This window comes from Squalius cephalus (genome assembly GCF_949319135.1).
Source record: "Squalius cephalus genome assembly, chromosome: 20".
Lineage (NCBI taxonomy): Eukaryota > Metazoa > Chordata > Actinopteri > Cypriniformes > Leuciscidae > Squalius > Squalius cephalus.
The window spans coordinates 17,166,531-17,191,095 of record NC_137141.1 but is presented as its reverse complement, the minus strand read 5'-3'; the positions used below and the strand labels follow the sequence as shown (position 1 = coordinate 17,191,095).

At 37.0% G+C, this 24,565-nt stretch overlaps 2 protein-coding genes across 2 annotated transcripts in view; one reads left to right on the top strand and one right to left on the bottom strand.

Annotated features, from left to right (window-relative positions):
* Nucleotides 1-2,396, bottom strand: part of kif11 (kinesin family member 11) — an 11,921-nt gene extending 9,525 nt beyond the window's left edge. Inside the window, 8 exon segments of the mRNA XM_079854125.1 lie at nucleotides 3-13; nucleotides 115-239; nucleotides 327-512; nucleotides 895-973; nucleotides 1,163-1,260; nucleotides 1,361-1,493; nucleotides 1,921-2,052; nucleotides 2,264-2,396. Coding sequence (XP_079710251.1) covers nucleotides 3-13; nucleotides 115-239; nucleotides 327-512; nucleotides 895-973; nucleotides 1,163-1,260; nucleotides 1,361-1,493; nucleotides 1,921-1,994 — 706 coding nt within the window. The 5' untranslated portion in view covers nucleotides 1,995-2,052; nucleotides 2,264-2,396.
* A 1,524-nt stretch (nucleotides 2,397-3,920) lies between these two features.
* Nucleotides 3,921-24,565, top strand: part of dicer1 (dicer 1, ribonuclease type III) — a 36,359-nt gene continuing 15,714 nt past the window's right edge. The window contains 21 exon segments of the mRNA XM_079853614.1: nucleotides 3,921-4,048; nucleotides 7,500-7,548; nucleotides 8,685-8,788; nucleotides 8,960-9,148; nucleotides 9,614-9,767; nucleotides 9,890-10,017; nucleotides 10,163-10,297; nucleotides 14,765-14,925; nucleotides 15,905-16,073; nucleotides 16,253-16,725; nucleotides 17,908-18,040; nucleotides 18,135-18,377; nucleotides 18,462-18,616; nucleotides 18,701-18,833; nucleotides 21,056-21,131; nucleotides 21,212-21,351; nucleotides 22,017-22,196; nucleotides 22,349-22,562; nucleotides 23,727-23,880; nucleotides 24,009-24,191; nucleotides 24,288-24,393. Of these exon segments, the coding sequence (XP_079709740.1) occupies nucleotides 9,035-9,148; nucleotides 9,614-9,767; nucleotides 9,890-10,017; nucleotides 10,163-10,297; nucleotides 14,765-14,925; nucleotides 15,905-16,073; nucleotides 16,253-16,725; nucleotides 17,908-18,040; nucleotides 18,135-18,377; nucleotides 18,462-18,616; nucleotides 18,701-18,833; nucleotides 21,056-21,131; nucleotides 21,212-21,351; nucleotides 22,017-22,196; nucleotides 22,349-22,562; nucleotides 23,727-23,880; nucleotides 24,009-24,191; nucleotides 24,288-24,393 (3,051 nt within the window). The 5' untranslated portion in view covers nucleotides 3,921-4,048; nucleotides 7,500-7,548; nucleotides 8,685-8,788; nucleotides 8,960-9,034.

Here is a 24,565-nt window from a genome sequence, read left to right as displayed (position 1 = left end):
GGAGTGGGATCGACTGGTGGAATAAGTCGAAGAGGGGCATTATAAACAATGAACAACTTAATGGCGTACATTTTTTTTGTCTCTTAAATTGAGATGCAAGGATCCAGTTATTACCTAGAGTAAGCATTCATGAGGGTGGAGGCCGTCTTCCTCTTGGCCGCTCCTCTCTCCAGGATCTGATATACCTCATTCTTGTTGTGCACAGTGATCTCCTCCAGACCTTTAATGGTCACACCCCTCTGACAGAAACACAGAATGTCAGATTTGAGTGAATATTTTCATATGATATGGATATTATAGGGAGGTGTAATACATTAGAAGCATACTTTATTTCTGGGATCATCAAACAGTTGTAGTCTCTCTGTGACATCAGGAGCAGGGCTGAGCAGGTCAAACAGTTCTTCATTATAGATTTCCAGCAGAGATACCTTCACTGAGAATTCTGTGCCGTTATTGGACAGTTTCTCAAAGATCTGATGAAGAGTTCTGGGAATAATTCCAGCCAGAGGGTCCTGTGAGAGAGAAGGTGAAAGTAAAAAAAAAAAAGGCCCTGAGCAGATCATATCAAGGAAATATTGGTACTGATACTGTGGCCCAACAGCAAAATCTCAATAAGAAAGCATTATTATTTATTTAATGTGCAAAGAGCACAATAGATATCATCTACATCTAAGTCATAAAGGCACAGTAGCAAAAATAAGAGTCAGAACAAGGCTAGAAAGAGTTCCATTAAACTAAATTAAAATAGTTGCTGGTGCAAGAAACCTTTGTTAACATTAGTGGCCTTTAGAAAAGAAATAAAACACTAATAATTGAATGTATTATTCTAAACAGCTTTTGGAGATACACTTTATACTGCTGCAGAACTGCCAAAATGCAACTCTCAAATGTTACCTCTTCCCAAGTAAACTCCTCATTGGGCGATCTGTCACCCTCCATTGTGAAGGTTTTCCCTGTTCCAGTTTGTCCATATCTTTTAGAAAGCAGAAATTAAACAAATAAATACAAAATATTGTGTTTTTTAATGCTATGCCAGCTTTTTGCCAGCGAAATTCATAATTGAGTTATTCATTTAAAAACAATTGATGAAAAACCCTTTATATAAATTTAGAAACACAACAGGTAAAGTTGAATGATATTATATTTAAAGAGAGATACTCACGCAAATATAGTACAATTGTAGCCCATAATAACTTCATCTAATATGGGGCAAACCACACTTTTATAAACGTCAATTTGTTTGGCAGAAGGACCAAAAACCTAAACCAGACCGGACATTTAATGAGCATTACTGCACAGGAAAAGATTTGGACATTAGTAAAGACTCAGGATGTGGGTGGAAAACAAGCCAAAAACTAACCATGTCAAAAGTGTATGTTTTTCTTGCGGCTTTGTCCGTGGCGCCTCCAGTACGGACCGTCAACTCTTTTTTGTTCTGGTCACATTCAACAACGGTATGAGAGGCAGATTTACGCTCCACTGTGTTGAAGGGCCTGTGAATTGCACATCAGACATGAGAATGATATAGACTGAGATGTTAATTTTCATCTCATAAACACACAATTTTATTTAGATTAATAAACAAATTCATAAACATTAATCAAACAAAGAACAAAACTAAATAAATAAAATATAGTTAAAATCATAGAAAAGTAAATACATATCCTATATTATGCTTTTCAGCAATTATGAAACAAGAAAAACAACACAAATGATAAAACCATTCTTTTGGCTAACAAACATTGTAATTAATAAATTGTATAAATTGATTTAAAACGTGGCAGCTTTACATTTGTAGAGAATTGTCTCAGAGAGAAGAGAAATAAAAATAAATATCACGCTTAAAATAGCATATATTAAACATATACAAACACACACATACATACATATACATATATATATATAAACATGCACATTCACCTGCATCGTACAACCACTTGTATATTTCTTCCTTTCTCATCTTTTTTGGCTGCTGGTATCTGTGATGATGCCATGTTAAAGGAGCGTCTTCTGGGCTCCAGGTCAGAAAATGCCCTTTAAATTTAAGTTAACCTTTAAACAAAAGCAGGAGTCAATTAGCAAAAATAAGTCACATTAAAAGGTCGCTTACATATATATGCGCCACTTAAAAATACACGAATATATAAATACAACACAAAGATCAGATCCATTATGTTGACATTGTCCAGCCTAAATTACGCCTAAACAAAATAAATGACAAAAACAACAAGCTAATGAGAAAAAAATTCGCAAATGCACGTACCGTTTAACTGATATACTTTAAAAGCAGATAAAATAAGATGATAAAGCCGTTTAAATCCCTCCAATACCGCAGGTTATTTGAAAACACTTTATTTGCTGTCCGCTCTGACTACGAGTCTCGAGCTCTGCAGTTAGCCGACTTTGAAAATTGCGCATCTGCAGCTTTAAGCCAATCAGAGAAAAGGGTTTTCTGACCATCCTTCTGATTGGTCTAAAGGAAGAGAGCTGGAGCGGATGCATCTCGGGAAAGTGCAGCGTTTTCGAATAGTACTGGATGATGAGCAGTATGTACACCGTATACGTTAAATAAGACTAATCAGATAAACACTAAAGTAATATTCATTTTCACTGATACAGTTTACGGCATTTTAAATTAGACTTATTTTAGTATTATGTATATTACGATTGCTTCTTTATGTGTTGTTTTATGACAGTGCAGAAGACAGGAACTATGGTGTCTTTCCTCTTATGTCAGTTTTGCACGTTTTTTTTATATGATCTAAAATCTTTTCCCACTTAAGTGCAGCTCTCTCTGATATACATCACAACAGGAACTGTGATCCAGATTCAAATATACGTCACAAACGTTTCTCTCTCTGAAACGACGGTCGTTCCTAAAATTACCAGTAGATGGTAGTAAGATACCATTATAACTTTGCTCTCAGATGCTCTGGGTAGGCCTACCAGTTTGGTAGCGTTTTAAATTGAACTACAGAGGAAACATATATTTAGTTGTAATATATTTTTGTAGCACTTTTCTAGCTGCTGTCTTACATGGTCCATCGTTGCTCTGTCATTTCTATTCATCAAATATATGAACATTTTATTATTTACAATTTATTTTTAGTTACATTAAGAATAATTGATTCCTTTTTTATGCCGTTAACTTCTGATTTCACATCGCATTAATACTACCGTTTGTACTATGATTTTACTTTATTTTATATATTTTACACAGCTATGGAAATACAAATGTAACTGTTTTGTTTTGTTTGTTTTTTGGCCAATTTTATGAACCAGTTTTTTTTTCTTTTCTTTTTGTTACATGAAGGTCACATAAAACTGTCTTGGAAACTTTTTACCATATTTTTGTTGTTGTTGTTGTTGTTGTTGTTGTTGCTACTTTTACGAATTTTATGCTTCTTGTGTATGAATTTTAATGTTACACCCGAGCTTACAAGAATGAAATACTTATAAACAATTTAAGTGATTATGTAGAAAAAAAGAGATTCATTATTACATAAACGTTTCAAAAAACACCTCACGGTTGTGACGTCATTATCATCGCAATGTGTGAAGAAAACAAACAAGAATTGAGGTAAATATAAATTGTGGACCGAACGTGGAGGAACATTAAACTATTATTTAATTAGTTTACTAATTAATGTTAGCAGAACAAAAAATGTTTAATTAAACACAACACAAATATTGAGTTGCACAACAGATGACGCTGTGGTGGAATTGTTTATGACATTAATAGACTAGTGTAAGTATGAAATGTGTGCTTCTGTTTCTCAAAAGTTCCACAGCCCATAGTTAAAGCAACACACGTTTAGTTTCTGTCTTCTGGCGGAGACTTTTATTTTAAAGAATCACCATTGCTATGGAATAGTTGTGTTCATAGTAGCTGTGCTCACACTTCCCGCTTTCCTCGTAGTGGCAGACTTCACTCGCGTGCAGAAGCCTGACAACAGCAGCAGCAGGAGGGAATGGGGAGAGAGGGGCGCCGCACCGTTTAACAAGACATTCTTCAACACAACACGACCAATAAAACAATTCACCATCGGTGAGCACGCGCCTCAATATACAAACACATCGCGGCCTGATCGCTTGTGTTCTTCCTCTCGTGATCCTGAAATAATCAATAAAAACAACCGAAGCTAACACGAGCTCGCGTGCTAACCACTAACGTACCACCATTAAAAACAGAACTGTCCGGCTTACATCAGTTAAAAACTGTATATGCTTTCAGTCCCTGGCTGTTTAAATGCAATACATGGTTTATTATAAGACGTTTTAAGTGAGTAAATCAATGCATGTTGTGTTTTCTTCTTGCATGACGGTGCCTTTTTAGCTACACGCGTCTGTTAGCCGTCTGATTCACATGGCAGACGTATTTATTATTAGGACAGATTCGGTGATGTACTTCACATGTGATCAAATAAGAGTATAGTTCAAGAATCACGTTTGTGGTTGGCAAACTGACAGATTCACGATGTGTGTGTGTGTGTGTGTGTGTGTGTGTGTGGGAGGGTTGGGGTGGGGGTGTTTGGGTGTGTTGCTGGCTTCAAGGCCAAGGTCGCAATGAGGCCTAACTGATATGCATAAATAATCATATTTAGTTGTTTAGATGCATTTGTGATTATGATGTGTATTGTGCGGTAAATATGTTGCTGGAGGGTTTTGGTTCTCATCTGCTTGACATCTGTTAGTGTTAGAAATGTGGGCAAAGCTGCTTGTGTGCCATCAAGGATGATTAAAAGCGTTTTGTCTTTCCTTTTCATTTTAAATGAAGTAAATGTGATGTTGCATTAAGATTATTTATTAAAAAAATTAAATCTTAATAGGATCTGTCAGGTTGTTTGTGGTACCTTGGTAATACCACAAGTATCTTATTAGCACCACAATGTGTTTATGATGTCTGCTATATCCTAAAAACTTGTGTGGCAGCACTGGTATAGTCATGGTATCAGATGGTACTATTGTACTTTGATTTAAACCATACGAATATATAATCCACATGATGAACGTTCATTATAGGGTTAATTTTAAAATGCTTTACTCAACATATGCTGTGAAGTTGATTTTGTTATGCACTCTGCTGACATTTGGTGTTTTGATATTAATGCTTCGGAGGTAAAATAATTATAGTTTTTATTGATTGATTACAAAGCCAGTTATTGCTTTAATGCTATGTCATTTACAAAAGCTTCTGTTGCTATCATTTTTTTATTGGAAAATTTAAATACAACTAACATACAACTACAACTAACTTGTCATAAATTTGGCATCTTATTAATAAAATAAGCAACTTACTAAAGCTTACTATTCTGGTGGTGATTGAGGAGATTCCCCCCTTCTATGTAAAGCGCTTTGAGTGCTGAGAAAAAGCGCTATATAAATGTAATGAATTATTATTATTATCAATAATCTGGACAGATCCATCAGGTCCATATTAAAGGCTTCAAACTCAAAACTAAGTGTGATGCAAGTTGATCTGTGCTTATTTCATGAATTGTTATATCTGGAAACTGGTTTTAATAACTGATTTTAGTCTGACGTTCAGGGTTACAATGAGCTCTAGAAATGCAGACACAACAGAAGAATAACACTGTAAAGTTGTGTACTTGACATTTAGTTTATAGATTTGCTGCTGCATCTCTTTAGAAAATTTCACGTGCGCTGCAAATGCCATATGCTGCTGAATCAACTAGTTGCATTCTTCAAAGTAAAGTGACAGTAATGTAAGCAGAATGAATTATTGATGAGAATTTATGAGTGCATGAGACGGGGTTATGGAAACTTGCCCTTTATTTTCAGGGTCAGATCAGGTGACCCGCTGGATGGGTTGGCCTGAGGGGCCCTTTCATGTGACAAGTGTGAGTTTTGGAGGCCTGAAATCAGGTGTTGGGCACGTTTACGTTGGAACTCCTGCATGTGTAATTACTTTGAAGCCAGTTTTTGTCTTGTTTGTATATGAATATCTTCTTAATGGAAATGTAAAAGATTAGAGTCGTAATGGAACTCATAGTTCTAAATGCATCAATCTGTATTGTTTTTTTTTAAGTCTATGTTTGAACCAATTTAAGGACAGCTGGTTTCTCCACTGTTTTTGTTCCACAATGCAAGTTCTCCTTTCTTGGGCACGTGTTTCTGCTGTAGTGGGCACTTTTTTTGAGAGATTTTAGCTGTTTAATCTTGGATTGAAGCTTACTTGTAAACAATCAGTCCTCACAGAATCATAGCTGCCGCTATATCCAGAGTCATTCACATGGTAATGTAGGTCATGCTCAGCGCTTTGTTCTGAAACTCGACTGGGACTGCGGTATGCAGCCAGTCTGGCCAGCCGTTTCGCCTACAGCGTGGCTAGAGGTTAACAGGAAGTCTAGACGTCCATGCTGGTTTGTTCAAGTGGATGTAGTTCTGCTCAGTTAAAATAAGAGCACCTCACTTCATCTGTTTTGCAGTAAATCAGCCTAATCAAATAGTCAATTATCCTATATTTATTATAGATAGAATTAAGAATAGTGGCTTTACAAAAATGAACCATTGTATAAGGTGTTACTATAATGCAACAGTTCTAACTTCTACTTCTAACTTGTTATTGGCCACCACTGATATAAAAAAGACATAGGGCTGCAACTATCAAGCATTTTGATATTCAGTTAATCTGCTAATGGTTTGTCATTAATCCAATCATTATATAGGCTATATGCAACTATTTTATGCAGTATTTAACAGTTTTCATGCATCATCTCTTTGTCATCCACCAAGGGGTCCTTGGCCTAAAAAAGGGCTTTTTTTCCCCCCTGTTACCTATCCATTCACAAGCGATAATGTCAATTTTTTTTTTTTTGGTAACTTTTATATTTCATATTATTTTGTCTAATTTTATTAGCCTAGTTGTTGCAACTCAAAAAGACAGAAATTCTTGAATCCTGTTAAAAGGAAATCTCATTGATTTTTTTAAAATGGTTTTATGATACTATAATTACTGTAGTAACTATTTTTTGTGATGGTCTGATCTGACTAATTAAGATAAAGCACCAGTAACAAGTTGTCCCGAGCCTTGATTTTCAACACTGGAAATCTGCTTGTGCATAGTCGAATCGGGCAGCCGTGACCTGGCCAGCTGTTTTGCGGCCAAGCGTTTAACATCGAATGTTTCGTTCACCGAAACAGATGTGTGTCAGCGTTTTCAAAATCTGAAAGTAAATAACCTATGTGGTTGCATTAGAGATTCATGAACCCGAACATGAAGTCTTAGAGCAGATTTTTAACCAAGAGCAAATGTGTTCACTCACTGAAAATGAAGCCTTGTGTTACTTGAGCTGAAATGACTTGTGGTGATTTGTTGCAGCTGTGTCGAACAGCGGTTGTCAGGAGGAAAGTGTGCGCTCGATCCTGAGTGGCAAAAATGTGTTGACAAGCCAGTTGTCATCCAAATTCAGCTGTCCTCTCCTTGCCAGAGATATGTCCATTATCACAAGCTATATTTTCTCTCTTCTTTTTCACAGTATTGAAAGAATATTATCTCAGGGCCCCTCCCCCATCTGCATCATTAAGGTACTGTGATCATGTCTATCTGCTGAAATAGTCACATCACGTTTTTAAATGCCCACTGCTAATGGGTGAAAGCAATGGATAATATATGGATGATTTAGTCAACTATGAAACATTTGTCATTATTGACATATTTCATTAATTATTTAGTAACATTGGGTCTCATTCACTAGTAATTGCATGGATTATTTCGTATTTGTACGCACAGGAGAGCTTCTTACGAAAGATCTCCACCTAATTCACAACACATTCATACACACATGAATTTGTTCTTAACATCAATCTGTTGTTAGTGAATTTGGAGTATTCTAAATGAGCGGCCGCGTGCATGAGGTTAGACATTTGCATAAAACACGCCCAAACATCTCCATATAAGGGCTTTCCTCACAGCTCGCCACTGTTTGCAGACGTGCTCTCGCCTGAACCTCGAGCTGTGCCAAGTGTGCCATTCTCACCAGTTCTCACAATAAACACCTATTATACAGACCCAAATTACAGACCTCTCATTAGCCAGCTGCATAAACCTCTCAGCTGAAGCTATAACGCAGCTTTTCTTACTCTCAATGTATGATGGAAGGTATTTAAGATGAAATTAGTATATATAATAATTTTTATGTTGGCCTAAGCAATAAGGTATGAGAGGCTGTGCTCTATCATGAATAAGTCACAGCTGAAGGGCGTTGTTAGGCACAAATTTATTATACAAGTTCTGATGACTGCAGTAGAATAGTTTGGCAACTAATCAAACAAATTTTGAATGAATGTCAGTTTAGGCTTGTAATAACAAAATTGTTGGTCGCTTTACATGCAAAACAAATAGACATTTTTGGCCAGAATCAAATACAAAGTGAACCCAAATTTATGCCAGTGACCAAAAGTAAATTTTACCAACAGCTTTGTCAATAAATAAGGCAATAAATGTCATGCTTTTAAATATTATTGATTTAATTTCGACTTAAAATAGTTCTTTGGTTTGTTTCACATCACTACATTGTAGTGAGGTGCTTGCTTGATTCCATAAGTAAAGAAATTGAAAAATACGGTATAATCTCAGACCTGTTTGCTCCGTATGTAAACACACATTTGTTCTTTCTTTAGAGTTGTGCAGGTTCTAAGTGTGTGTCTGTTTTTCCAAGCAGAGTAACTCGAGGGGAACAAGAATGAGCTGATTTTAAGAGCTCTGATAATGATGCCCAGAATAAGTGCGGCCTGGTCACACAGCAGAGTGGGGAACGTACACGCTGTGAGTAAACACACTCATCTATAATCAGTAACCCAGATGAATCCACCCTGACCAGCACTGAATAACATGTCGCTCAAAATACCACGACCGTAACAGCAATGTGGCATAGTTGAATTCAGCACTATTGTTGGTGACCTACTGATCTGATCTTAACATGTCTGTCTCTTGCAGTGAGCATTAGAAGGCCACGATGCAATGAGATAAACACTGGATGACTGGAGGTCCCCTGCTTAACAGTCTATAAGCATGGCTGGCCTACAGCTGGTGACCCCTGCCTCCTCACCCATGGGGCCCTTCTTCGGTCTCCCGTGGCAACAGGAAGCTATCCATGACAACATATACACACCAAGAAAATATCAGGCAAGCCTTTTGAAAAGGTTCTTAGGTTGGGAGATTACTGTATTGTCCTTTAAGTTTTTGTTTATACTTAAAGGGTTTGTTCACCCAAAAATGAAGGAATGTATTTTATTATTGTGATGGCAAAGATGAATTTTAGCAGTCATTACATCAGTCTTAAGTGTCACATGGTCCTTCAGAAATCATTGTAATCAATGTTGAAAACAGTTGTGCTGCTTAATATTGAGGAAACCGTGATACAGTTTTTTCAAGATTCTTTAATGAATAAAAAGTTAATGAATAAAAATGAATAAAAAGTTCATATGTTTTCTTATGAAACCGTTATAAAGTGTATATTTTATAAACAACGTAGTTTTGTCACTTTTGATCAATTTAATGCATCCTTGCTGAATTGAAAAAAAAAGTTTAATGTTATTGTTCATGGTACATTACATTTTGCTGAATAATTTCACCCAATTGCATTTTCAGGTTGAACTTCTTGAAGCAGCTCTTGAACACAATACTATAGTCTGCTTAAATACTGGCTCAGGGAAGACCTTTATCGCAGTGCTCCTAATCAAAGAACTCTCCCACCAAATCCGTGGAGAGGATGAAAAGAGAACAGTTTTCCTTGTGAATGCAGGTGAGTAATTGTCTAGTCTGTCATGTCACAAATGCGTTGCCATGTTCCCCATTAAAGCATGATCAAAACTTTCCTTGTTGATTAATCTAAATTCTGTCTTGTTCGTTTTTCCCGAATTAAAGCATCATCTGTGGTTCAGCAAGCATCTACTGTAAGAACCCACTCGGATCTCCAGGTAGCCGACTACATGTCAGAGGAAATGACATCATGGCCTGAGGAGATGTGGAACAGAAAGATTATGGGGAATCAGGTGTGATTTAAACATGTTCGTTTTAATGTGCCCATGAATTAATTCATATAATTGTTGAACATCTTGATGAGGTGTTACTGTTCAATCGGTGATATTTTCCTATCCTCCTCATCCCTCTCTTTTCCCATAATGTCTGTTCTTTCAGGTGCTGGTGATGACGTGCCACATCTTCCTGCATGTGTTAAAGAATGGAGTCTTGCCACTATCAAAAATCAACCTGCTGGTTTTTGACGAATGCCACCTTGCAATCACGGACCATCCTTATCAGGAAATAATGAAGGTGAAATTGCAGTCTGTTACGGCATTGAACGAGGCTTTGAAATCACATCTGTCAGTGTAAAGAGAGGGATGATAGAGGTCTCATCTAACTGTCACTCCATATAATGCTAAAAAGATGTCGATCCATTGGTATATTAATGGGCGTGTATTTAGTCCTGAAGGATGAACAAAGGCACTCTGAGAAGATATTTTAATGCCAGTTCGCCATATGACAAAACATCTTAAGTTCAGAGTTGAAGTCGACATGAAATGGAAGTTGTGATCGTCTTCTCTTTCCTATTGTGACACATCCAGTGAGAATGGAATTTAGGGCGGGACTTGATTTTGTCCATCTGGAATTAATTGAATCGTTGTGGTTTGCTATTGCTGTGATCTCATGTGAGTGACAGGTTGTCACTCATGCCAGTAAACATGTCATAAGAGAGGAGAAGTCGTTGCAAGAGGCAGGGGAAGTTAATTTAATTAAAGATTACGAGGGCACATTCATTTAAAAACAAAGGGATAAATCATTTATAATAAACGGCAATATTTAATAAAAAACAATAATTGTCCATTTTTATTTCATTGTGAAATTCTTTCATCGTTTACTTGCCCTCACCATCGTTCCAAACCTGTATGACTGACTTTCTTCTGTGGAACACAAAATAAAAATATATATATATATATAAATATAGCTGCGAGCAGCGATTACGGGCCCAAGCCGGTGGCACCGCAACCCCGGTGCCTTTACCTAAAGGCACCGGGGTGGCGGTACCGCCGGCTTTGGCCCTTCATCGCTGCTCGCAGCTATATTTATATATATATATATATATATATATATATATATATATATATATATATATATATACAGTATATATATATATATATATATATATATACACACATATATAAATATATAAAAGACAGAAAATATTACTTGACTTACCTTATTCTGATTTTACGATACACTCAAAATATTCCACACCAAATCCTTTAAATTTAATGTAAAAATAAAAATGAAAGTAAGCAGTGTTGGGTTCACGTAACCCTCTCATTAGAATCAAAATGTTTCAACATTTGCCATGTATTTGGATGCTAAACTATTCTTTATTATAGGCTTTGTTCTTCACTCGTGTTCCAATATTGATGGAAAAAATCATCCTCTTCACATGCGCAAAAATGTGCTTGGAAACATCACAGTGGAGCGGTGCTTACTGTGAATGTACGAATTGTTCTACTGACTATTTAGAGCAGTGTAATTTTTATATGTTAGGTTGACTATTTTATTATTATATTTTATTAAGGCTATAATGATCAGGCTGCGATGTCAAGATTGCAATGCTGGAATGTGTGTGTGTGTGTGTGTATATGTGTGTTCATGTTTTTCTATCCCGGTGGGGACTTCAACCTGAATTCACACAGACTCATGGGGACTCGTGTCACAGTGGGGACCTAAATAGAGGTCCCCATGGGTAAACAAGCTTATAAATCATACAGAATGAGTTTTTTGGGATATGTAAAAATGCAGAAAGTTTTCTGTGATGGGTAGGTTTAGGGGTAGGGTTAGTGTGAGGAGATAAAATATACAGTTTGTAAAGTATAAAAACCATTAAGTCTATGGAGAGTCCCCACAAAGATAGTAAACCGTGTGTGTGTGTGTGTGTGTGTGTGTGTGCGTGTGTGTGTGTGGCGTGGGCGCGATGGAACAGTGGACACATAAAAACATACTCCGTCATTATACAGGACGACATTCAAACTGCAAAGTGTTAACTTATATTTGTGTACAGTCGCAATAAAACACAACATTGTGCTTTTGTAAAATAATTTCAAGCAATCAACCCCCGAAAGGCGCTAATTTTAAAATGAAACTAAAATGCTCATGGCTGCACGGGCATTCATAACGGTGCGCATCCACGGCGAGGAACGAGCAGAACAGAGTGAACGTTTTTCAGTTAATTCCTACTTCCATAGGAATTAATTTGAAACGCTCGCTCAACCACTATCAATGTCAGTGTGGACGAACATATTTTACTTTCGTTTTTAAGTTGGCGATTCAAAAGCCCCCAGCGGTGTCACACGTCGATTAACCGGTGGTAAAATATTCTCACCGTCACATACCTAGTATATTTTTAAGTAGATACAATAGGCCTACCTGATTTTGAACATAAGAGGGCAGTATAGCCCTATGTATGACTTGACTTTTATGGGACTAAATAGTACAATTACTATTTTTAAACTTATAAATATTTATTAAATTGAAAAAAAAAAGAATAAAATGGGTTTAGTTGTGATATTTTTATACTTTTATATAGAAATAAATGGTGTTTAATTATATTTTTAGAAGATGAGGCTTTAAGTGTTACTTTACTTTAGTCCCTCACTATAGCAAAACCGTTTGAGATGTTTAATATCCGTTCACAATTTAGCATCTTTAATGTATCTTTATCATTTTGAAAAAGTTTGGTGTGAATAAAATAAACCAGTTAGGAAGAGTAGCTAAAAACTCAGAGTCTGAAATATCCAAAAAATCCACATTCAAACCAAAATATCTGACTTCCTTTTGCTCTGAGCTAATAACTGTAAATTAGAAAGTTGTCCGGCTCGGTGAGACCAATATATATACTGATTTTTGTAACTGTTGGTAAAACTAACCCACCCACTTTTGTCAAACGCATGTTGAAAGTGACACACTTCCTGCTGCCAGTTGGTGGCGCTATAACTTTGACTCACGATAGTTACATCCATCTGATCTGCCTCTTACCACGAACACACTGCTAAAGTTTCATAAAGATCAGTTAATGTATGCAGAAGTTATAACACTTCGTCTCCTCTCTTTTCTCGCCATAAATTTGTTTCCTCGCCACGGCCAAACCGTTCGAGATATCAAAAATCCGTCCGCAATTTAGCATTCTCAATGTCTTGACTTCATGCTCACTGAGTTTGGAGGTGATTGAATGAATTCTCTAGGAGGAGTACATCACATTCCACAGCAAGCGTTTTCCAAACAACCCATAATAGCCGACTTCCTGTTGGGCTGGCGTGAAACTTGACAGAGGGAAAGTTGTTCAGCCCGATGAAATCTATATGTGTACCGAGTTTCATATTAATTCATGCAAGCGTGTTTGATATATGGACCAAGTTTTCAGACCCTGTTCAAGAGGGCGCTGTTGAGCCCCCCTGCCACGCCCGTTTCTGAAACTTTTCACATGTCTACTGGCTAATAAGTGTTATGTGTCTGTCGAGTTTCATCCAATTTCAAGCATGCTAAGAGTCTCAAACGCATCCGAAAAGAACATTAAAATTTGATGCGTTGCCACGGCAACAGTATCTAAGATATCAATAATCCTTTCACAGGTCTACATCTGCCGTGTGTTTACATTATACACATAAAGTTTGAAGCAAATCGGGTAAAAGTAAGAGGGTGACTTCAAAGCATTTTGAAAGTGACACACTTCCTGCTGCCAGTTGGTGGCGCTATAACTTTGACTCACAATAGTCACATCCATGTGATCGGCCTCTTACAACGAATACACTGCTGAAGTTTCATCAAGATCAGTTAATGTATGCAGAAGTTATAACACACTTCCTGTGTCCCATTATTCGCCATAAATTAGTTTCCTCGCCACGGCCAAACCGTTCGAGATATCAAAAATCTGTTCGCAAGAATTCATCCTCAATGTCTTGACTTTATTCTCACCGAGTTTGGTGTCGATCGGATGAAATCCCTAGGAGGAGTATTTCACATTCCATTGTATGCGTTTTCCAAACAACGTATAATAACCGACTTCCTGTTGGGCTTTTGTAAAACTTAGAGCACGAAAGTTGTTCGGCCCGATGAGATCTATATGTGTACTGAGTTTCATATTATTACACGCAAGCGTGTTTGATTTATGGACCAAGTTTTCGGACCCCATTCCAGGGGGCGCCGTCGAGCCCCCCTGCCACGCCCCGGTACCAGCTTCAGCCCGGCCCTGATGGCCGCGGGTTCTGACGTGTGTGCAAAATTTCAAGAGTTTTTGAGCATGTTAAGGGCCCCAAAAGTGTCAAAAAGGCAAAAAAAAAAATAATGAAGAAAAAAAAAAAAAATAATCCTTACGGAAACAATAGGGCCTTCGCCCTTTCAGGGCTTGGGCCCTAATAAGTGTCTCCATCTAGTAGATGTCAGTGGGCTCAAACATTGTTTGGTTTCCAGTGTTCTTCAAAATATCTTTGTGTTGACTTCAGAGTATTGCTGTAGAATACATTAGCTGTAATTAGAGTTGTGCTGATACAATAATGTATTGAGATTTAGTGTTTTCCTGATATTAAAACATTTGCTGGGGATATAAATTAGTTTACACAATTATGTTTTCGTGATTAATCACAGTTGTCAACTGAATACTTTTGCCTAACTGTAATCCAGGATAAACAGATAGATACCATATTGTAAGCTGGTGATATCCATCCCTCATTATAATGCTTTATTAAATGGTGTAAATCTTCTTTGCAGATTTGTGAGGGTTGCCCAGGCTGTCCTCGCATTTTGGGTCTGACTGCTTCCATTTTAAATGGCAAATGTGACCCTTGTGATCTGGAGGAGAAGATTCAGAACCTGGAGAAGATTTTGCAGAGCAATGCAGAAACTGCCACCGATCTTGTGGTGCTGGATAGGTAGCGTTTCCTTGTAAACATTTCGGTCATATGATGCCATTTTAAAAGTTCATCAATTTGATTATTGGGTGTAATACAATAGGATAACATGCTTTAATGTTAAAAAAACTCATTATTTTTCACATACTGTACATTATTGCAGCTCCTCTATTCTAAGTCCCTCTGAAACGCACTGATTTCCGAAAAGCTGAGAGTGTTCTGATTGGCCAGCAGAATCAGACCCAGTGCATTCTGATTAACCAAACACCTCAAGCGTGTGTTGAAAATGTAATGCCTCTTACCATAATCACAGGCTTCAGCTTCCAAGTCTTTAAGCAATTGTAAACAGACAGTTAATAATGTTGTTGGTTTTCCCATATCGGTTCAAGCCAGAGTTGGATTTTGAATTTGCTGATGATCAGTCTGATCGATCGGAACCAACGTTTCACTGTGGTAAATAGTCTTTGTATAAAACTGGCGTTGTACGCTCCCAGGTTCAGGAAGCTGTCCTCTGTAAAATGTGCTGTGCTCTAGCTAACTTTTGGGTTGTGCTACTCAGGAACAGCTTTATAAATAAATCTTAACTTCCGATTCCTTATTTCATCTGTTTTCGGAAAGCAAAAAAAAAAAAAAAACGGTTTTGCTTTCGCATCTAAACACGTAGCATCTCCGTGACATGACGATAACACTGCAATTTACTGAATAAATCATCTTCGTTCTTTACGTATGCTTTCGACGGGCATTATGCTAATATTTTACATTTGTGACAGACGTTTGAGGAAGTAATATCTGTCATTTTAGGCAGGTCTGGTGCAGTGTTCTCTGTTAGAATAAATCCCTAGAATAAGACACTATGAGCTTTCTAACTTTGCAAATCATATAAATGCACAGATAAATTACACTCTAAAGGGAAAACATCAAAAAGCATCATATGACCCCTTTTGAGTATCATCTATTATAAATCTTTCTTGAAGTTTCTTACCTGTCAATTTACGTCCAGGTATGCGTCCCAGCCTCGTGAGGTGGTGCTGGACTGTGGGCTGTACCAGGATCAGAGTGGGCTCTCTAAGAGGCTTTTGAGCGAGTTGGATGAAGCCCTTCATTTTCTTAATGACTGCAACTTATTCACTCATCGAGAAGATAGAGACCCCACGTTCATCTCCAAACAGGTTCTCCCCTTAGGGTCTTATTTTGTCTCTTGCCACCATCGTTTAAGCACATAATGGTCACAATCTCAATGTTACCTCTTCTAACCCTAGACCAAAATTAAGAAGATGTAACAAGACTCTTGACAGAAACTGTCTGTAGTTGTATGATTTGTTTTGATCGTGTGATTGTTTATCCCAAGGTGCTCAATGACTGTCGTGCCGTGTTGACTGTGCTGGGCCCTTGGTGCGCAGATAAAGCTGCGGGAATCATGGTCCGGGAGCTGCAGAAATATATCAAACATGAACAGGAAGAGCTGAACCGCAAGTTCCTGTTGTTCACGGACACCATTCTGAGAAAAATCCACGCTTTATGTGAGGAGCATTTCTCTCCAGCTTCCCTAGACCTGAAGTTTGTCACTCCCAAAGTCATCAGACTTCTGGAGATTCTCCACGAGTACAAACCTTTTGAACGGCAGCAGTTTGAGAGCGTGGAGTGGTACAACAATCGCAATCAGGACAATTACGTTTCTTGGAGCGATTCTGAGGACGAAGACGAGGATGAAGAGGCGGAGGCAAAGGAGAAGCCCGAAGCAAATTTTCCCTCGCCTTTCACCAACATCCTCTGTGGAATCATCTTTGTGGAAAGGCGATATACAGCGGTTGTTTTAAACAGGTTTGTTTGCAGTGCTCCACTGTCTTTCTCAGAAAATACTATGCAAATAATATGTGCTCTAAATCTACAAATGAATTTAGGCATCACAACATTATAATGGACAGTATGAAAGTAGTATATTAATATTTTGAATAGTAACTGAGCGCTAAATGACGGCATATATATAAAAACGATACAATAGATATAATTTTCTTTTAAATTTACTGATAAAATGTCTAATATTTACCATAACCGTTATACTAATATATCATGAATTCCTAGTATTTAGTAGGGGTGTGCAGTGTCTGTATTTACATTCAGACTTTTATATTATTGATTTTACAAATATACAATTTTAGATGAGTTGATCGCTTTTCACTTTTACTTAATTTTTCTTGTTATTTGTCACTATTATGAAATTACCAAATATTATAATATAAAATGAAAGCAATATTTCAATCAAAAGTTGGTGGTCAGTAAGATGTTTTTGAAAGCAGTCTCTTATGCTCACCAAGGTAGTTTTTATTTGATTAAAAAAAAAGTCAAAACAGTAATATTGTTAAATTTGATTACAATTCAAATTAACTTCTTTCTATTTTAATATATTTTCAGATGTAATTTATTCCAGTGATGGCAAAGCTGAGGTTTCAACAGCCTTTACTATAGTGTTATTTTAAATTTGATTTCAATTTCTGAACTTTATTAAAGACAAGAATACAGTCAGTAATACAATAAGAACAAATAAGCAAATTAGCAATAGCACAAATAAATTGTATACAACTGAACAATGTTTGAAATTAATATAAGGTAGTCGTTAAATAGTTAGTTGGTCTTTAGGTTGCAGGTTTTTGTTCATGGTATTAAGCTGCAACATAATCTTTTGCAAAAAGGAATACATATGTTTATCTAAATGGATGACTTAAAAATTTTTTTTACCATATTGGAATCGAATCTAGGAATCGATAAGCAGAATCGGAATCGCTAATATTCAAACTATACTCAACCCTAATTATAAATGTCTTTACTGTCACTTGATTTATTTAATGTGTCCTTGCTGAACAGTATGAATTTCTTTTAAAAAAAACATCGTGCTAACTTGACACTTTAGAATGGTAGTGGATATATTTAGTTAGCATTTAGCAAATGCTTATTTGAATTATCCAAAGCAACTTTAATGCACTTTGTATTATTTGTGTGTATCAGACTTATTAAGGAGGCAGGGAAGCAGGACCCAGAGCTGGCTTACATTAGTAGCAACTTCATCACAGGTCACAGCATCGGCAAGAACCAGCCTCGCAACAAACAAATGGAGGTCGAGTTCAGAAAACAAGAGGAGGTGAGTGAATTTGGCAGTCCAAAAAAGCCTCCTGTGCCACTTCCTTAGCTTATGCTGATCATAATTGTTATTGTTGATTCACACTACTGTACAGGTTCTGAGGAAGTTCAGAGCCCATGAAACCAACTTGCTCATTGCAACCAGCATTGTGGAAGAAGGTGTTGATATTCCAAAGTGCAATTTGGTGGTTCGGTTTGACCTGCCGACAGAGTACCGTTCGTACGTGCAATCCAAAGGTCGTGCCCGTGCTCCAGTCTCCAATTACATCATGTTAGCTGACAACGAACGGACAAAAACGTTTGAAGAAGACCTCAAGACCTACAAGGCCATAGAAAAGGTCAGCAGGTTTAATGAGAACTATTTCTAATGTAGAGTCTGTGTGCATTAAAACATGTAATGTAAAAAGTTGTACGTCTTTCAGATCCTCCGAAATAAGTGCTCGAAGTCAGCAGAATGCAATGATTTTGAACTGGAGCCGGTGACCGATGATGACAACGTTCTCCCACCTTACGTCCTGCGCTCAGAGGACGGAGGCCCCCGCGTCACGATTAACACAGCCATTGGGCACATCAACAGGTCAGTATCCTGTCCTAAATCGTAAGATTTCTGTATTTGGTTGCATGTTGCATTCATTCTTTAATGTATTTGTGTTTTGTGCAGATATTGTGCGCGTTTGCCCAGTGATCCGTTCACTCATCTTGCTCCGAAGTGTAAAACTGTGGAGTTGAAGACTGGAGGTTATCGATCCACACTTTTTCTACCCATCAACTCACCACTCAGAGTTCCTGTCACTGTGAGTTCTGGCCACAATATATTTATCAAATTTTTCTAAAACAATTTACATATAGTCAGCTTTGCTAGGAGTTAAAGGGTAAGTTCGGTATTTTACACTTAAAGCCCTGTTTACAGATCGTTTCTGATGAAATAGAATGGTTAAGATTAAAATTTGGATACATGCTGCTGTCCCGAGAATTTTAGGTTTCTTTCGCTTTCCCCAAAACCTCTAGAATGGGTGTATAGGTGCACTGGAACAATCCTTCATAAAACGCATTAAACTTTCGTTTACAAAGACGTGAAACTCACCAAGTGGTCAGGGGTGTTCACTGATATGCTCACACAAAAATCGCTGCAAAAGATGCTTTCCAACACGTGTTTTACCATTCGTTGTAAAACTGTGGATCTATTTTTCCAAACGTCTCACACCCGTAGATTCTTCCGTTGAGAGCTTGAATAATAGACACTCCAGCCCAGTTGGTGGCGATAATGCACCTTTGCCAATTGCAAGCAAACCGCTGGCATTTCATTGAATACACAGAAGAAGCAGAAGAAGAAGCGGCGGAGTAATACCGTACCGCACACAGCACATTCAATACAAGTCAATGGAGTTGGACAAAAACTACGATAAAACCTGTTGGAAAGCATCTTTTGCAGCGATTTTTGTGTGAGCATATCAGTGAACACCCCTGACCACTTGGTGAGTTTCACGTCTTTGTAAACGAAAGTTTAATGCGTTTTATGAAGGATTGTTCCAGTGCACCTATACACCCATTTTAGAGGTTTTGGGGAAAGCGAAAGAAACCTAAAATTCTCGGGACAGCAGCATCTGTCCAAATTTTAATCTTAACCGTTCTATTTCATCAGAAACGATCTGTAAACAGGGCTTTAAGTGTAAAATACCGAACTTGTCCTTTAAAAGTAGGGCTGTGTGATTAATCGAAAATCAATTCAAGAAAGCACGATTTTGAATGCTGCATGCATAAATCTGGCGTCAGAACAGAGAGAGTTTACCATTGGGTCATTAAAGAAAGCACAGAAACAGGGAAGATGAATTCAGGGCAGGATAAGGACTTGGCCAAAACAAACATCTGTGGTTTTGGAATATTTTCGATACAGGACAGATGATGTATCATATATGTATCATGTAGGGGCCATTCACACATAATTCACAATGTGAAAAACACGCGATGCAGGTCTAGAGACGGGCTTTTAAAAAGTTGAACATCTTTTACTTTGAGCGCCGTGTGGAATGCCATGTCATGCGCGAGATGCTGCAAAAGACGCGAAACGTGAATGCAACGTTTAAAGACGTCCGTAATACAGGCATTTTTAAACTGCTCAACATACAAAAAGAGTGAAACAGGCATGTAGAAATAACCAACAGTGTCACGTCACATAAAAATTATACAGACAAGTATGTGTGTAAGGAAATATTGTTTCAAAATCGTGATTAAAATCGAAATTGAAATATTATAAAAAATCGTGATAAGTTAGGATTTGTTTTGTCCATATTACAAATATCGAAAGTATTGTCATTTGCTCACCCTTGTGTTATTCCAAACCTGTTAGACTTACTTTCATCCATGGAACACAAATGGAGATGTTTCGAAGAATGTTCATGCTGCTCTTTTCCATACAATAAAATATAAGTTGTCGATATGACTTAAATGCTTTATTCCACATCTTCTATAACCATATGATGCTTTGTGTGAGAAACAGACTGAAATTTAAGTTATTCACTGATAATTTTGCCTTGAAAATCCATGACAACTATGGTCACCTTTCACTTTCATTGTATGAAACAAAATAGCTTAGACCATCTGCTATAAATCTGTTTTGCTCCATGGATGAAAGTCATGCATAAATTCATAAAAAATAGAAAAGATTGAAATGTCCGCAACACTGCTTACTCCCATATTTTAATAATAAAAAAAAGCAACGTTTCGACCCTACTGGGTCTTCTTCAGGTAGGGTCGAAACGTTGCTTTTTTTTATTATTAAAATATGGGAGTAAGCAGTGTTGCGGACATTTCAATCTTTTCTATTCAGTAGTCCTTTTTGTCCAGCACCTGCCAGATGTTGGGATGTGCACACAATAATCTCAACATAAATTCATAAAAAAGCCATACATTTTTGGGTGAACTATACAATTTAAATACAAAAATGTGCGTGATTTTTCTATAAATCCCTGATTGAAAATAAAAAGAACACTTCTAAACACTTTCTTCTTCCCCTTAGGGGCCAACAATGAATTGTGCAAGACTTGCAGAGAAAGCTGTCGCTCTTCTCTGTTGTGAAAAACTGCACAAAATTGGTGAGCATGAAAAAGTGTAAATTATACAAGATTTTATGCATTCTGAGAGCCGCTGATTGATACGCAATGTTCGTGCCTAGGTGAACTGGATGATCATTTGATGCCGGTGGGAAAGGAAACTGTAAAATATGAGGAGGAGCTGGACTTGCATGATGAGGAAGAGACGAACGTGCCAGGAAGACCAGGCTCCACCAAACGGAGACAGTGTTACCCAAAAGCCGTGAGTGTGTGCCTTTTTAACAGCATGTAGGGTCAGGTGATGTAATAAGAATGAAGATTAAAAGACTGTCAGGATTCATGCTTTTGTTGGTACCACCATAGTAGTGATATACAATACATTTACATAAACTACTGTTTCAAAGATTGGGGTCGGTATGATTTTTTTTTTTTTAAACAAAATGTTTTTGAAAGAAGTCTCTTATGCTCACCAAGGCATTTATTTGATCAAAAATACTGTAATATTTTGAATTATTAGTAGAATTTAAAAGAACTGTTTTCTATTTTGATATATTTTGTATTGTAACTTATCCCTATGATTGCAAAGCTGAATTTTCAGCATCATTACTTCAGTCTTCAGTGTCACATGATCCTTCAGAAATCATTCTTATATGCTGATTTGGTGCTCAAGAAACATTTCTTATATTATCAATGTTGAAAACATTTGTGCTGCTTAATATTTTTGTAGAAACGGTGATACTTTGTCTGAGATTAGTAGTTCAAAAGAAAATTGTAACAACAATTATTTATAACATTATTTTACTCTCTTTACAGTCATTTTTTGTTCAATTTAATACATCCCTGCTAAAATAAAAGGATTATTTTCTTTCAACAATGTGAAACAATGTGTAGACTATATAGAATCATGTTGGGTGTGATGTGTTGTAGATACCAGAGTGTCTGCGGGGGTGTTACCCTGTGCCAGAGCAGCCTTGTTACCTTTACGTCATAGGGATGGTCCTCACCACTCCTCTTCCTGATGAGCTCAACTTCCGGCGGAGGAAGCTGTATCCGCCAGAGGACACTACCCGATGTTTTGGCATTCTAACAGCTAAACCAATACCTCGGGTAATCACCTTTCATTTATTTTATCTTTCTGAATCTGGAGATCCTTGAAGAACTTGTGAAAAATGTGTTGCTTTTTCAGTGTAAATTGCTTTGATTATTATCTAGAAAACAGTCAAATGTGTTATTTATTTAATATCTGATTCTGTCATCAGATCCCTCACTTCCCTGTCTACACACGTTCTGGTGAGGTGACCATCTCGATTGAGCTGCAGAAGTCGGGCTTCACTCTGAGCGCAGCGCAGCTGGAGCTGATCACGCGTCTGCACCAGTACATCTTCTCCCACATCCTCCGTCTGGAAAAGCCAGCATTAGAGTTTAAGCCTGTCGAGGCAGATTCTGCCTACTGCGTTCTACCTCTCAACATTGGTGAGTGCTGCAGATGTTGTCTTGTTTGTCTTTAAGATTACAGTTAGTCCTTCCTCTAATTGTCAATGTATAATATTTATCTAGAGCTGTAAAGAATGTTTTTGATTATTATCATTCCAACATTCTTCATTCCAAAGTGCACAGACCCAGCTAATAATGGAATTAATTATCATCTACCTATTTGTTGCAGCTAGTGGTTGACTGATATATTGCCAAGGCTAATTTTTGCATTTTTAAATTATATTACCAAATTAATTTTTCTGTTTGGCCGGTAAGTGACGGAAGCAGGACTTTTGTTTAAATAACTCTGGGACTTTTATTTTGGCATCACTGAGAGTCTCAGCACCTGAGCATTAGAGTTAGTTAACGGTTTAGTCTCATAAATTAGAGAACTGTGAAATAAAAAAAGTAAATGGTAAATGAAAAAGTATTATAGCGTTATAGCCTTTCTGTTATTAGTAATAAGGTAAACACTGTAACTTTCTGATTTACCGTTGGCATTCTGTAAATACACATTAAATTTGACAAAATTTGCAAACATTTACAAATATATGCGACATTTATAAATATGAATGTACTCTGTGAGTGATGGTCCATATGTCTAAATAGGATGTTTACAGGAAACTTTTTCTGTTACTAGACACAAACGAGTGAAAAAAAACCCCCTTAATTTAGAACTATTCTGAACATTATCCAGTTGGCTGTCATATTCATTATGTACTGAATGTAAAATTAGTGTTACCTAGTCTTTATTTGAGAAAATATGATTCCAAGTGAAGACATATCAGATTACTCAGTGCACTGTTTACTTCCTTTTATTCATGTTTTTAACTGAAAATATACAATATTATAATAATATAATAGGATTACAGAATCAAGAAGTTGCTATCTAAAGTACAAATCTGTTTATACTTTACTGTTATGTTTATGCTATTTTTTTTATCAAGTTTAAATCATTTTTTTCATATTGTTTCATTTTCAAATTATTTATATTTCTAAAAAATAATTCATATTTCTAATTTAGTAAATGTCAAATAATGTCATTGCCACTTGTATTATTTAATATTCACTACATCTTTAATTAAATAGTGTGATATCATATATATCGGCTTTATATCAGCCATTGGCCACCTCCTGCTCTCTAAGATATTGTGCTCTGTTCAGTTGAGGATTCCAAAACCTTGGACTTGGATTTCAAGTTCATGGAGGATATTGAAAAGTCTGAAGCACGCATTGGCATTCCAAATACTCAGTACACCAAGCAAAACCCATTCATTTTCAGATTGGAGGACTACCAGGATGCTGTCATCATTCCGAGGTACAAAAGTTACTTGTGATCTCTGAGTCTTATTACCCTTGTAATTAAGCTCTCATTGATTACTTATACTGTGTTTTTGTTTTCACTGTAGTTGAACTCTACTCTTCTGTCTCATTCCTCCCTCTCAGGTATCGTAATTTTGATCAGCCACATCGGTTCTATGTGGCTGACGTTTACACAGACCTCACCCCGCTCAGTAAATTCCCCTCTCCAGAGTATGAGACTTTCGCTGAGTACTACAAAACCAAGTACAACCTGGACCTGTCTAATGTCAACCAGCCCCTACTGGATGTGGACCACACATCTTCAAGGTAGGAAGTAAAAAAAAAAGACAAATTCTGGTATGTGCTTTTTTTTTTTTCTCCCCAAGAAATTCATTATATATCCATGGTGGTCTTTTCCTGTAGATTGAATCTTTTAACTCCTCGGCACCTTAATCAAAAGGGGAAAGCCCTTCCTCTCAGCAGTGCAGAGAAGAGAAAGGCCAAGTGGGAAAGCCTACAAAACAAACAGGTATTAACTGACAGAAAGAATTTGTGGACATAATTATAAGCCATCATACTTGAATTAAGTCTAATCATACTTTGTGTGCGAGTATTTCCTTCCACTAAGAGCGGTAACGGTCGTACAGAGGTTTGACTAGCGTCAGATAACAGTCTTTGATTGTATTTCTGTTCCATTTACT